This window comes from Dendropsophus ebraccatus, chromosome 4 (assembly GCF_027789765.1).
Source record: "Dendropsophus ebraccatus isolate aDenEbr1 chromosome 4, aDenEbr1.pat, whole genome shotgun sequence".
Lineage (NCBI taxonomy): Eukaryota > Metazoa > Chordata > Amphibia > Anura > Hylidae > Dendropsophus > Dendropsophus ebraccatus.
In genome coordinates this window covers 134750710-134763796 of record NC_091457.1, presented here as the reverse complement: position 1 = coordinate 134763796, position 13087 = coordinate 134750710, and the positions used below count along the sequence as shown (strand labels likewise).

The 13087-nt window shown below is 45.4% G+C and overlaps 1 protein-coding gene across 3 annotated transcripts in view; it reads left to right on the top strand.

Moving 5' to 3' along the window:
* The window catches only part of TAMM41 (TAM41 mitochondrial translocator assembly and maintenance homolog), a 46369-nt gene that overhangs the window by 23209 nt on the left and 10073 nt on the right, over positions 1 to 13087 (top strand). For all 3 annotated transcript variants that reach the window (XM_069968823.1, XM_069968824.1, XM_069968825.1), the window contains 4 exons: positions 1946 to 2096; positions 5436 to 5581; positions 6979 to 7144; positions 9421 to 9483. In XM_069968823.1, the coding sequence (XP_069824924.1) occupies positions 1946 to 2096; positions 5436 to 5581; positions 6979 to 7144; positions 9421 to 9483 (526 nt within the window). The remainder of the gene's footprint in view (positions 1 to 1945; positions 2097 to 5435; positions 5582 to 6978; positions 7145 to 9420; positions 9484 to 13087) is intronic.

Genomic DNA, 13087 nt, shown 5'->3' with positions numbered 1-13087 from the left:
CTTTTTCAGACCATTCTCTGTAAACCCTAGAGATGGTTGTGCGTGAAAATCCCAGTAGATCAGCAGTTTCTGAAATACTCAGACCAGCCCTTTTGGCACCAACAACCATGCCACTTTCAAAGGCACTCAAATCACCTTTCTTCCCCATACTGATGCTCGGTTTGAACTGCAGGAGATTGTCTTGACCATGTCTACATGCCTAAATGCACTGAGTTGCCGCCATGTGATTGGCTGATTAGAAATTAAGTGGTAACGTGCAGTTGGACAGGTGTGCCTAATAAAGTGGCCGGTGAGTGTACAGTCAGAAACTAGAAATAATGCTTTTATTTGCTCTTGCTTTATATCCGGGATGGGGATCCTTCATCCCTATAGCTGTTGCAAAACTACAATACCCATCATACGGACAAAAAGAGAATGGAGCTGCTGCACCTCACACCTATGGCTGACACTAATGCCTCTCGGCTACATTTAAAAACCAACGCCAGGATGTTGGTATATAATTTGATCAAACCTTATTGCCTCATTTACCACGTGCAGGTCCCCTGGTTCACATGAGTCCCTACACTAACTCAACACTGTGTCAGTCAGCGACCGCTAACCCCGCAAAGCGAGCGCAAGCAGGGAAGGGAGGCCACAGGATGTCACTGCAACCCCACTGTCACAGGACCAAGCCCCAAGGGCCCCCCCAAACCCAGCTGGCGCCGCCAGCGGACAAAATGGCCACCAAGCAACACAAATGTGAACAAGGTCTTACTACTCACCATTTCTCCTGCAGGTAGAATGGGAAAATTAGGAGGTACTTGCCATGTATGCCATGTGTGCTTCCTGCTGATTCACAGGAAGGTCACATGGGTCTTACAAGGAGGAGTGCTAACACTCAGAAAAGGGAGAAATAAAATACGGACAAAAAGGGAAAGGAGCTGCTGCACCTTACACCTATGGCTGATACTAATGCTTCTTGGCTACATTTAAAAACCAACGCCAGGATGTTGGTATATAATTTGATCAAACCTTATTGATCCCCCATATACCATGTGCAGGTCCCTACACTAACTCAACACTGTGCCAAGAGGCATTGGTGTCAGCCATAGTTGTGAGGTGCAGCAGCTCCTTTCTCTTTTTGTCCATATTTTATTTCTCCCTTTTCTAGCACTCCTTCTCTTAAGACCCATGTGACCCCAATTAGCAGGAAGCACCTGTGCACACATGGCAAGTACCTCCTATTCTTCCCATTCTACCTGTAGGAGCTATGGTGAGTAGTTAGATTTTGTTCACACTTGTGTTGCTTGGTGGCCCCTTTCTCCGCTGGCAGCGCCTGCTGTGTTTGGGGGACCCTTGGAGTTTGGGTTGTGACATTGGGGTTGCAGGGCCATTCTATGGCCTCCCTTCCCTGCTTGCGCTCGCTCTATGGGGTTAGCGAGTGGCGTGCAGCAGCTCCTTTCTCTTTTTGTCCACATTATAGGAATTGTAGTTTTGCAACAGCTGGAGGGTTCCCTATCCCTGCTTTATAGCTATATAATGTTCACCTGCTTTGTGGTATCAGATGTTTCTTTATACACAAGCAGTTCTAGTGTCCTCCTCTAGATGGCAGCAGATGTTCCTTTTTAATTCTAGGTCATGTAATGTAATACATATATTACAATTAGTGTTTGCCATGAAGACTTCATTTTTTTTCCCCTTAATAGCTCAATTATTCTATCTAGAGAGGCTGCCTCGGGGATGAACACATAAGCTCTAGCAGCCTAGAAGGGATTTGGGTAGAGAATCTGTGTCAGCTTCTCTTTGGTGTACAATCTCAGTAATAAATCAGAGGTCACCTAAGCATTTATACATGTCACTTCTGATCTTAATCTCATTGCTTCCAATCCCTGACGCCTTTTCTCTATTCATATACTGTAATGTGTGATAGACAGCTCTTCATCCTGTGCAAACATGCATCTTACAGGTGAAGATCCTGGTGCAGAAAGAGAGCGGCCAGCTGCAGGCAGCGCTGACCACCAACCTGAAGAGCGCCATCCTTGCATCATTCCTCATGTTACCTGAAAGCTTCTCTGAAGATGATCTCTACCTGCAGATCGCCGGCCTCTCATACTCTGGTAAGACTTTCAGAGTTGGTTATAAATGGGGCGCAGAAGTGCTACTGTTAAAGGGGTTATCCAGCAAAAACATCAGCTGGTTTTAAAAAATTATGTAAATTTGCAATTTACTTCTATTTAAAAAAACTCCAGTCTTCCAGTACTTATTAGCTGCTGCATGTCCTGCCCGGAGTGTTTTCTTTCCAGTCTGACACAGTGCTCTCTGCTGCCTCCTCTGTCTGAAACAGGAACTGTCCAGAGCAGTGCAGGTTTTCTATGGGGATTTTCTACAACTGGCAGGTGGCAGCAGAGAGCACTGTGTCAGACTGAAAGAATGCACCAATTCCTGCAGGACACACAGCAGCTGATAAATATAAGAAGAGTTAAGATTTTTAAATAGAAGTAAATTACAAATCCATATAACTTTCTGAACGTGGTTGATTTAACAGAAAAAGATTTTTGCTGGAATAACTCTTTAAAGTAGTAGTAATGTCAACATTTTTGATCAATATGAGAACAACACTTTCAGATTCAGGTTTTGCAAGAGAGTTTTAAAGTGTTACTGTCATTGGGCAAAACGTTTGACATAAAAGTTTTGATCGGGTTCTGGGTGTTCAGAGCTCCACTGATCACTAGAAGTGAGAGAGGAGCTTATTTCTCCATCTCTCTGAAGGAAACGGGCCCCATAGAGATTTGAAAGGCGGGAAGTGAAGTACACAGCCACATGCTTTTCCTGGCTATATATATATATAGTTGGGGAAGGGTCTGAACACCCACACCCAAACTAATCAAAACTTTTGATGTCCAAAGTGTTGTTAAATGACAGTGACGCTTTCAGGGGAAGACTTATCAAACATGGTGTAAAGTGAAACTGGCTCAGTTGCCCATAGCAACCAATCAGATTCCACCTTTCACTCCACACAGACTCTTTGGAAAATGAAAGGTGGAATCTGATTGGTTGCTATGGGCAACTGAGCCAGTGTCACTTTACACCATGTTTGATAAGTCTCCCCCTCAGTGTCTATCTCCTAGACTGCAGGTGCAGGGGTAGGATTCCTCGTGTTGTATGCAGGGGTGAGACGTGTGGGCAATCCATCCGCCCACTCGTTCAGCCAAGGGTCAGAGATCAAAGACACAGGATGGATTAAGAAATCTCAGCACAGCAGGGCTCCAGATGGCGACCAAAATGGTCGCCAATGCGACTGACATCTTGCAAATGGCGCCCAGATTTATTAATCTGGGCGCCATTTGCGACTGGCCCCGGCGGCGCGCTGTCTCTTTAAGGACTTCCGCCTTCCGCACACTGCGCCGAATCACGTGGCGCCTCTGCGGCCGTCCGTCCAATGAATGACGGACGTGCTGGATGACGTGTGCGGGGACACGCTTCTCCAGTGACGTCATCCAGCACGTCCGCCATTCATTGGACGGACGGCCGCAGAGGCGCCACACACACCTCCAGCGCTTCTCTCCCGCCTCTCCTCACCCGGCGCCGCGGTTCTTCAAGTTCACCCCAGCGGCACCAAGCTTAGATAGTGGGTGAGTACCACCGGAGGGACGGCAGGGTTTGCGGCCGGCCAGTAATGTGTGTGGGGGGACCGAGGCCTGGGCGGGGGATTGAGGCTACTCGCTCATGGACGAGATCGCCTCTTGTAGGGGGCGGGGCTATGAGGCTGCAGGACATGGAGGGTTCGCTGCTGAAATGGACCAACTACTTGTCTGGTAGGTGCTGTGCTGCAGCCAGGGACTGGGAGCTGGCGGGGTTATAGATACAAGTGCGGCTGTGGGCATCGTTGGGGTGGAACTTTATTTTTACAGGTGGAGAAATCCTCTTTGTAGGTGAGCTGGGACTTGTAGTTCTTTGTCGATGCAGCCTAAGAATGACATAAAATATAGCATGCTTCTGTATAGGCGTTTCCAAATCTATGGCCCTCCAGCTATATATAGACTGCACAGTACCACTTCCCTCAGTGTGTATGTATAGACTGCACAGTACCACTTCCCTCAGTGTCTGGATGTATATATAGACTGCACAGTACCACTTCCCTCAGTGTCTGGATGTATATATAGACTGCACAGTACCACTTCCCTCAGTGTCTGTATGTATATACACTGCACAGTACCACTTCCCTCAGTGTCTGTATGTATATACACTGCACAGTACCACTTCCCTCAGTGTCTGTATGTATATACACTGCACAGTACCACTTCCCTCAGTGTCTGTATGTATATACACTGCACAGTACCACTTCCCTCAGTGTCTGTATGTATATACACTGCACAGTACCACTTCCCTCAGTGTGTGTGTATGTATATACACTGCACAGTACCACTTCCCTCAGTGTGTGTGTATGTATATACACTGCACAGTACCACTTCCCTCAGTGTGTGTGTATGTATATACACTGCACAGTACCACTTTCCTCAGTGTGTGTGTATGTATATACACTGCACAGTACCACTTCCCTCAGTGTGTGTGTATGTATATACACTACACAGTACCACTTCCCTCAGTGTGTGTGTATGTATATACACTGCACAGTACCACTTCCCTCAGTGTGTGTGTGTGTATGTATATACACTGCACAGTACCACTTCCCTCAGTGTGTGTGTGTGTGTGTATGTATATACACTGCACAGTACCACTTCCCATATACATTGCCACAGGGGCTATATGTCATCGGCTGCCGGGGGCTATATATATATATATTAGATCATTGCTGGTAAGATGGCAGCTGGCTGAGGGAACACACCGGCAGCAGGGGGGTATATGGTTGTCAAGTTGCAAGTTTCCATGTTGAACGTTTTCAAACTAAGAAAAGAAAGGATATAAAGGAGGAGGCTGCTGCCGTGGCCTCTGCACACAGTAAGTCCCATTTAACATAACATTAATTTTACATTTTTTAAAATGTTGGCGACCAAATATTCTATTTGGCGCCTAAATTTTTCAGGTTAGGAGCCAATGGCTCCCAGGTAAATTTTTTAGTCTGGAGCCCTGCACAGTGTTTATAAGCTTCTGGAGAACCCCTTTAAGATTCCCTTGAATTGGGATCTAATATTCACACAGAACCAGAACCACCACATAACCAACCAATGCAAATATGGAAGAATTTTTATTTTTTTTTTGGTGTATGTATTTCAATAGTTTAGTGTTTTTGTTTTTCATTTGAGACCTGCCTTTCATATTAGTAGAAACTCATAGCCCTCCAGCTGTTGCAAAACTACAATGCCCATCATGCCTGGATAGCCAAAGCTTTGTAGTTTTGCAACAGTTGGAGGGCCGTCATGAGCGGAGCTGAGTGTTCCCAGCGTTCGGCCTTCTGTCCCAGTCTGATTGTCTCCTCTTATCCCTTCCCGTTATAGGCGACTTCAGGATGATCATTGGGGAGGATAAAGCCAAGGTGACGAATATTGTCCGCCCGAACATTGGACATTTCCAGAAGCTGTACAGTAACATCTTACAGGATTGTCCCCAGGCTGTGTATAAGCAGGCACAGGGCAGAATAGAGGTAAAAGGGACTACTGACTTCAGGATACTTCAAACATTGCCAGTGTAAATGTATTTTTTTATAATTATTATTTCAAGGGGAAAATCTAAACCACTGAACACAGAATGGGGGACATTTATCAAACATGGCGTAAAGTGAAACTGGCTCAGTTGCCCCTAGCAACCAATCAGATTCCACTTTTAATTCCTCACAGATTCTTTGGAAAATGAAAGGTGGAATCTGATTGGTTGCTAGGGGCAACTGAGCCAGTTTCACTGTACACCATGTATGATAAATCTCCCACAATAAATATAGGCATCAACCGCAGTTTATTCAGTTCCCTTTTACTTCTAAAGCGATGCAAGATTACTACAGGGCTTCTGGCTTCTTCCAGAGCTCCAGTTCTGTCTCTTGGTAAAGGCCGTTTTACATGGAGCGTTAATCTGCCCAATCAGGATGATTCAGTGAATTGTCGGTCTGTGTAATACAACTTAAAACGATCAGCTGAAGAGCTGATCATCGGCCGATGAAAAATCATCAACCACTAACCGTGTATCGCTACGTGTAATAGTGATGTGCGGTTGACGACTGATAAATGCGACCTAATTTCCTGAGGCCAGTGGATCTGAAAGAGAAAAAAATTAGCTGGAGTACCCCTTTAAAATAATAGCTTCTGCTTAGGCATTTCAATTAGTAATAATGGGTGGGAATGAGGAAGCATGAGAGTCTATAGGGACATAAGTAAAAGTAGTAAACTTGTCTGCAAATAGATCGGTTTATCAACCAGTTTAGCATGGAGCAAACATTCTTTAGACTATAGTGAGAATAAACAAAAGCCACTGAAGAGGCCGAGGAAAACACACAGGAACCATTAGAAGGTCCGCTAAGTAACCTATACTCTAACAAAAGGGAAAATAACAAATCTAGGCTGACGCCAAGGTGAGGAAAACAATAAAATTACATGCGAGGATATGTAGAAAAGCTGCAATACTTAGAAAAGAAATGATGTATCCTAGAGTGTCCTCCATTAGATGGGTCATCTGTCGCCTGTATTCTAATGAATATAGAGCAGAAGGTTCTCTGTTAGAAGAACAAGAGACTCCTGTAATTGTGTGTATGCAGAGCAGTATACAGCGTCGTAGTCGTGTTATTGTGGAAAGACAATGAAAACTTTTCAATCTTTTTCATTGCGGACAAGGTCATGGTCACCATTATGATACAGTATGAATCGTAGCGCGTGAGGAGAGTGAGAAAGGAAAATGGCGGCTAAAAGGAATTGTTTTCTATTAAGCCGTACTTTGTAGGCATAGAGAGCCTGTCAACAGGTCAGGGGGGATAGACGCTGCTGGGGAGATGAATATGTACAAAAAGATATATTTATTTGTTTAATCTTTTATATTTTCTTCTTTTATGTTTAGGTGGATAAGAGTCCGGAGGGGCAGTTTTTGCAGTTGATGAGTTTACCAAAGCATTTACAGCAGAATATATCTGCTCTTGTGGACCAGCCAGGAAGGAATCGGGATGTGGAAGAGGTTTTACTACAAGTAGCCCAGGACCCCGACTGTGGGCTAGTGGTCCAGCAAGGTGAGGGCTTGATCGTGACAGTGCTGCTGCTCTTTCCTTTGGGCTGGGGCTACACGACAAATTTGTGTTGCACTATGATGACATTAATAGTGAATGGTATTACGTTGTGCGAGGCATCACTCACATAAAAACCATCTGTGATGTATTTTTGGTTGCTGGTGCATGCAGAATTGCTAAATCACAGCTGCAAAAAGTTATACAACTGTAAGTCCCATACATTTTCTGGTTGGGCAACATAGTTGTGTAACCCTACCCTTAGGGCTCTATTCTACGGAACGAATATTGGCCGATATCGGCCGCTACGAATGATAAGCGTCCCGTGGAATAGAGTGCAACGATCAGCCGACATCGTTTATGTCGGCTGATCGTTGTAGTCGCTTGTTTTTCAACATGTTCGACTGATATAGTAGCGATCTGCTGCCGTCGCTCCCTTGAATAGGAGCATCGTCAGCAGACGCTGTTGTATCCTATGGGCTGCCCGGACGATCAGCGATCACCCGGACAGCAGCCCCCGCAGCTCCCCACCACCCCTCCCGCACTCACCCGCTCGCTGCAGCCGCGTAGAATAGCGGCGGCAGCAGCAAGCGGGGAGCGAGGAGCAAACGAGCGCTAAAAGCACTCGTTTCCTCCTCTAGACGGCCCGTGGAATAGGGGCTTAAGTCTTCTTGGGGTATTTGCATTGTCTTCTGGTAAGCATACAGATCTGATAATAGAATTACCCTTAGTTGATATCTACCCTGAATGATGAACAGGTATCTTTCCCTGTGTGAGTGCACAAAGGACTGGGACTTTCTGTGTTTTTTGTTTTTGTTTTTTTTTGAAAACTGCTTTCAGTCACAGGCCCTGTAGATTTCTTTTAAAAAAAAAAATACAGTGCCTTTAATGTGCTGTAGTTTTTTTTTTTTTTTTTTTCCTCCAATGCAGAACGACAAATCTCCTACAGAGACATACAGGCACAAACTCATCAGGAGGGACGTCCACATATGAGACCTATTCCAGCCAATACTAATAATTACTTAGAGTGATGAATAATTCATTACAATGGGAAACTGCTTTTAATAGAATCTTCCCTATACAATACTTTTTACTATCTGCAGACATTTTCTGTAGAGCAGCGGTTTTACTTAGTGTCTCCATACTGCCTGAAGCTGTACAAAGTGACAGGAGACAAGCCAGTTATATAAAATACACAGGTATGGCACAAACCGGAACATTCTGGGTTTGTGAAGCTTCTCTCAAACAAACTGAAGCAAATTGAATGGTTATATATATTTTTCTAAGGGTCCTTTTACACAGCGGCTGCTGTCAGCCCGGGATAAAGAAGGATCAGTGGCAGCACTGACGTTATGTATGCACTGCTTGTCTGCTAGGAAACCAGCTGTCCATTTCCCTTTTGTATGAGCCGGGGATCTCCGGTTTACACATGGAGATGTGCAGCCAATGGCAATACATTTTAATGCAGCTCAAGAGATGCGATCAGCTGAGGATCAGCGTTTTCCCACCCCTCAGATGAACACTTTTAAATGGCCGATTATCGGGCAAAGGAGCGATTCTTACAACACTCCTGGCTGATAATCGGTCCTCTCTCTTACTAATATTTTTTTTTATATAGGAATGAGAGGGAGCCACAATTTTTCGACATGTATCAAGCTTTTCTCCACCCTGAGGAATGGATTTTGCCATACATGAAATAACTCTCCCCCCAACCCTAGCGGCGGCTGCTTCTCATATCCTCTTCCATCACGTCTGTGACAGTAGAATAGGACAGTCTACTACTTCTTCCTAAAAGCATTCATGTCATCAGTCCAATTTCTTACATCCCGTCCTCTTCCAGAGCTCCTTATTGTTCACCCTGGGGGCTCCATACTGTCCTGATCTGAGATATGGCAGAATGGAGAGAGGCCAAGGTGCTGAATGATCCCAGAGTTTACAATGTGAAATCAAATCCTCTGACATAGTGCTGAATATTCTATCCTTTTCTCTTACTAATAATGCAATGGTCCACAGGAAGGTGGCCATACACATAACAAGTCTTATTTCCACCTTCTCAGGATATTCCATAAATGTCTGGTAGATACAGGACTGGCAACTATCACCAGACCCCTGTGCTTCTTATAGGTTCCAGCTCTGGGACCCTCGTGTATCAGGCATTTATGAGAGTACCCCTTTAAGAAATGTGAATCTGGGGAATAACAGTAACTAGCCTGTGACCCTTTTACTATCACACATTGTTACGTGAATGAGCGGAGTAACATCTGTTTTCCATCTCTCTGCAGCTATATTTGGCATTGTGAAATCTTCCAGTTTGAGTCAAAGCGCAAAAGGAATAATGACTGCGGGTAAGAGCTCCATAGCAAATCCTGTATGTTACAAAATGGTTTTAAGTGAATCTGTGCCCCCCTATCTTACTGTGCTCTGGGGTTTTCCCATCTGGACACTATCCTGTGGACGGTGTTGATAGGACATAGCCATAACTAAGAGATTGCTAGGGATGAAAGGAGCTGCATTTGCGTCGCTGCTTCATTCATTGTCTATGGAGAGCTGAATACATGCATCTTTCAGCCAGGATTTTCCGGTCCCCACACTTCTTGTGTGACTGCTGCTCCATTCGTTATTATGATGTCGGTCACTTCCATAGATGTGGATGGAGTGGCAGTGCTTTACCTCTGCATTGACCAGGGAAGCTTTCATTCCGATGCTCAGTACGGCCCCCAGCGGTTGGACCCCCAATGATGAAACATTTATCATCGGTCCTGTGTGTAGTTCAAATATTTTTATTCTGACTATTCCAATGAACAAAATGCATTTCATTTCTTTATCTTCATCTGTTTTTCGTTAGCGGAGTCTTTTTGGCTAATTTTACTTAGAAAACATTGCTGTAATCTGGTGATGTTTGTCTTGGGACGGTCATAGAAATCATCTGCTCTGCATTAGAGATTGCAACATTGTGTCATCTGGGCCAATTCCTAAAATAATTTATCGTGTAAACCAAACTTATAGGACCTGTGGCTCCCGAGCTATTGGGGGGGGGGGGGGGGGGCTACAAGTATCAGCTGGTTGTACATGGTAAGAAATCAGAGAGTAATTACATAGCCACGTTTGTAGTGGATTAGGCTTTTAGAGCAGAGTGGTGGTCGGTAACCTGGACAACAATGGGAGTGAAAGAGCAGCATATCGGGAGAGGGAGGCCAGTTTGCTAAATGTTTTTTAAAAATATTTGAAGGCTTTCTCCGACCAGGAGCCAGGGGATAGGTCATTAAAAATAATAAAGTGCACTTCCCTCCCTTGCTCCCGTGGCACCACCGTTTATACTACCAGTCCGTCCAGCTGTTTGGAGACCTGGTCTTGTGATGTTGCAGGTCTATCTAGCCAATCAGTGCCTGCAGCAGTGTCCCGTCGTCGATTGGCAGGGTGGGCCTGCAACGTCACAACTCCAGGTCCCAGAAGTGGACGTGTTGCTATGACATTTCACAAGTTTTTCTAAAACTTTACGTGCCCTTTGAAGGGGTTTTCCAGCACCACAAAAATATGGCCACTTTGTTCCAGAGACAGCATGACTCTTGTCTCTAGTTTGGGTACAGTTTTGCAATTTAGTTCCGTTGAAGTGAATGGAGCTTAACTGCAAACTACACCTGAACTGGAGACAAGAGTAGTGCTGTTTTTGGAATAAAGTGTCCATGTTTTTGTAGTGCTGGATAACCCCTTTAAGGAGGACCTGTCAGCTCATATGTGTCTCCTAGTATTTCCTGAGTAACAGCTCTCAAACATCTTTCCTTACAACTTGCTGAACGTTCTCTCTGCACATACTTTGTTGTTCTTCCTGGAAATGTATGGATACATTTTATAACTATGGTCACCAGTGTTATTACACTGTATAGCCAGGGCCGGCGTTAGGGGGGGGCAAAGTAGGCACTTGCCCAGGGCCCCCATCCCCCAGGGGCCCCCTAGCTCCTTCCTTCATTAGTGGAGCAGGAAGCAGAGCAGCACAAGCAGCTCCCCTGCTCCACTAATGAACGAAGGAGCTGAGCTGTGAGGACGGAGCGCCCCTCCTGCAGAGCTGCCTGTGCCCTACAGAAGAGGAGTACCGGCAAACCCAGGTAAAGAAATAGAGGGTGGGGGGGGGGGGTTAGAGGGTCACGGAGACTGGGGGCGGGACTTGCGGCCAGGGGGCGGTGCTTACGGCCACGGGTGGGCGGAGCCTCGGGTGTCTTTATAAAACAGTAACCCCCTCCCCATATACTAGCCTAGCGAACAGTATACAGGAAGGGGGCAGGGGATCTTGTATGATGCAGTCCCCCCTTCCACCATATACTGTTCAGGGCCCTCCTCCCTCTGTATCTATGGGCACCAGGCCCTGAGCAGTACATGATGGAGGTGGGTGCTGAATCACACAGTATCCTGTATGATAAAGTACCCCCATATCTCTCCTCTGCTCTACTACTACCCCCAATACTACTCCTAATACTGCTCTACTATTACCCCCAATACTACTCCTAATACTGCTCTACTATTACCCCCAATACTACTCCTAATACTGCCCTACTATTACCCCCAATAGTGCCCTACTACTACCCCAATACTACTCCTAATACTGCCCTACTACTACCCCCAATACTACTCCTAATATTGCTCTACTACTACCCCCAATAGTGCCCTACTACTACCACCATCAATACTACTCCTAATACTGCTCTACTACTACCCACAATAGTGCCCTACTATTACCCCCAATACTACTCCTAATACTGCCCTACTACTACCCCCAATAGTGCCCTACTATTACCCCCAATACTACTCCTAATACTGCCCTACTACTACCCCCAATAGTGCCCTACTATTACCCCCAATACTACTCCTAATACTGCTCTACTACTCCGAATACTACTCCTAATACTGCTCTACTATTACCCCCAATAGTACCCTACTACTACCCCCAATACTACTCCTAATACTGCCCTACTACTACCCCCAATAGTGCCCTACTACTACCACCATCAATACTACTCCTAATACTGCTCTACTACTACCCCCAATAGTGCCCTACTACTACCACCATCAATACTACTCCTAATACTGCTCTACTACTACCCCCAATAGTGCCCTACTACTACCACCATCAATACTACTCCTAATACTGCTCTACTACTACCCCCAATAGTGCCCTACTACTACCACCATCAATACTACTCCTAATACTTCTCTACTACTACCCCCAATAGTGCCCTACTACTACCACCATCAATACTACTCCTAATACTGCTCTACTACTACCCCCAATAGTGCCTTACTACTACCCCAATACTACTCCTAATACTGCCCTACTACTACCCCCAGTAGTGCCCTACTACTACCCCCAATACTACTCCTAATATTGCTCTACTACTACCTCCAATAGTGCCCTACTATTACCCCCAATACTACTCCTAATACTGCCCTACTACTACCCCCAATAGTGCCCTACTATTACCCCCAATACTACTCCTAATACTGCTCTACTACTACCCTCAATACTACTTCTAATACTGCCCTACTACTACCCCCAATAGTGCCCTACTACTACCACCATCAATACTACTCCTTATACTGCTCTACTACCCCCAATAGTGCCCTACTATTACCCCCAATACTACTCCAAATACTGCTCTACTACCCCCAATACTGCCCTACTACTACCCCCAATACTACTCCCAATACTGCTCTACTACTACCACAAATACTGCCCTACTACTACCCCAATACTACTCCTAATACTGCTCTACTACTACTCCCAATACTTCCCTACTACTACTCCTAATACTGCTCTACTACTACCCCCAATACTGCTCTACTACTACCCCCATACTGCCCTACTACTACCCCCAATACTACTCCTAATACTGCTCTACTACTACCCCCAATACTGCTCTACTACTACCCCCAATACTGCTATACTACTACCCCCAT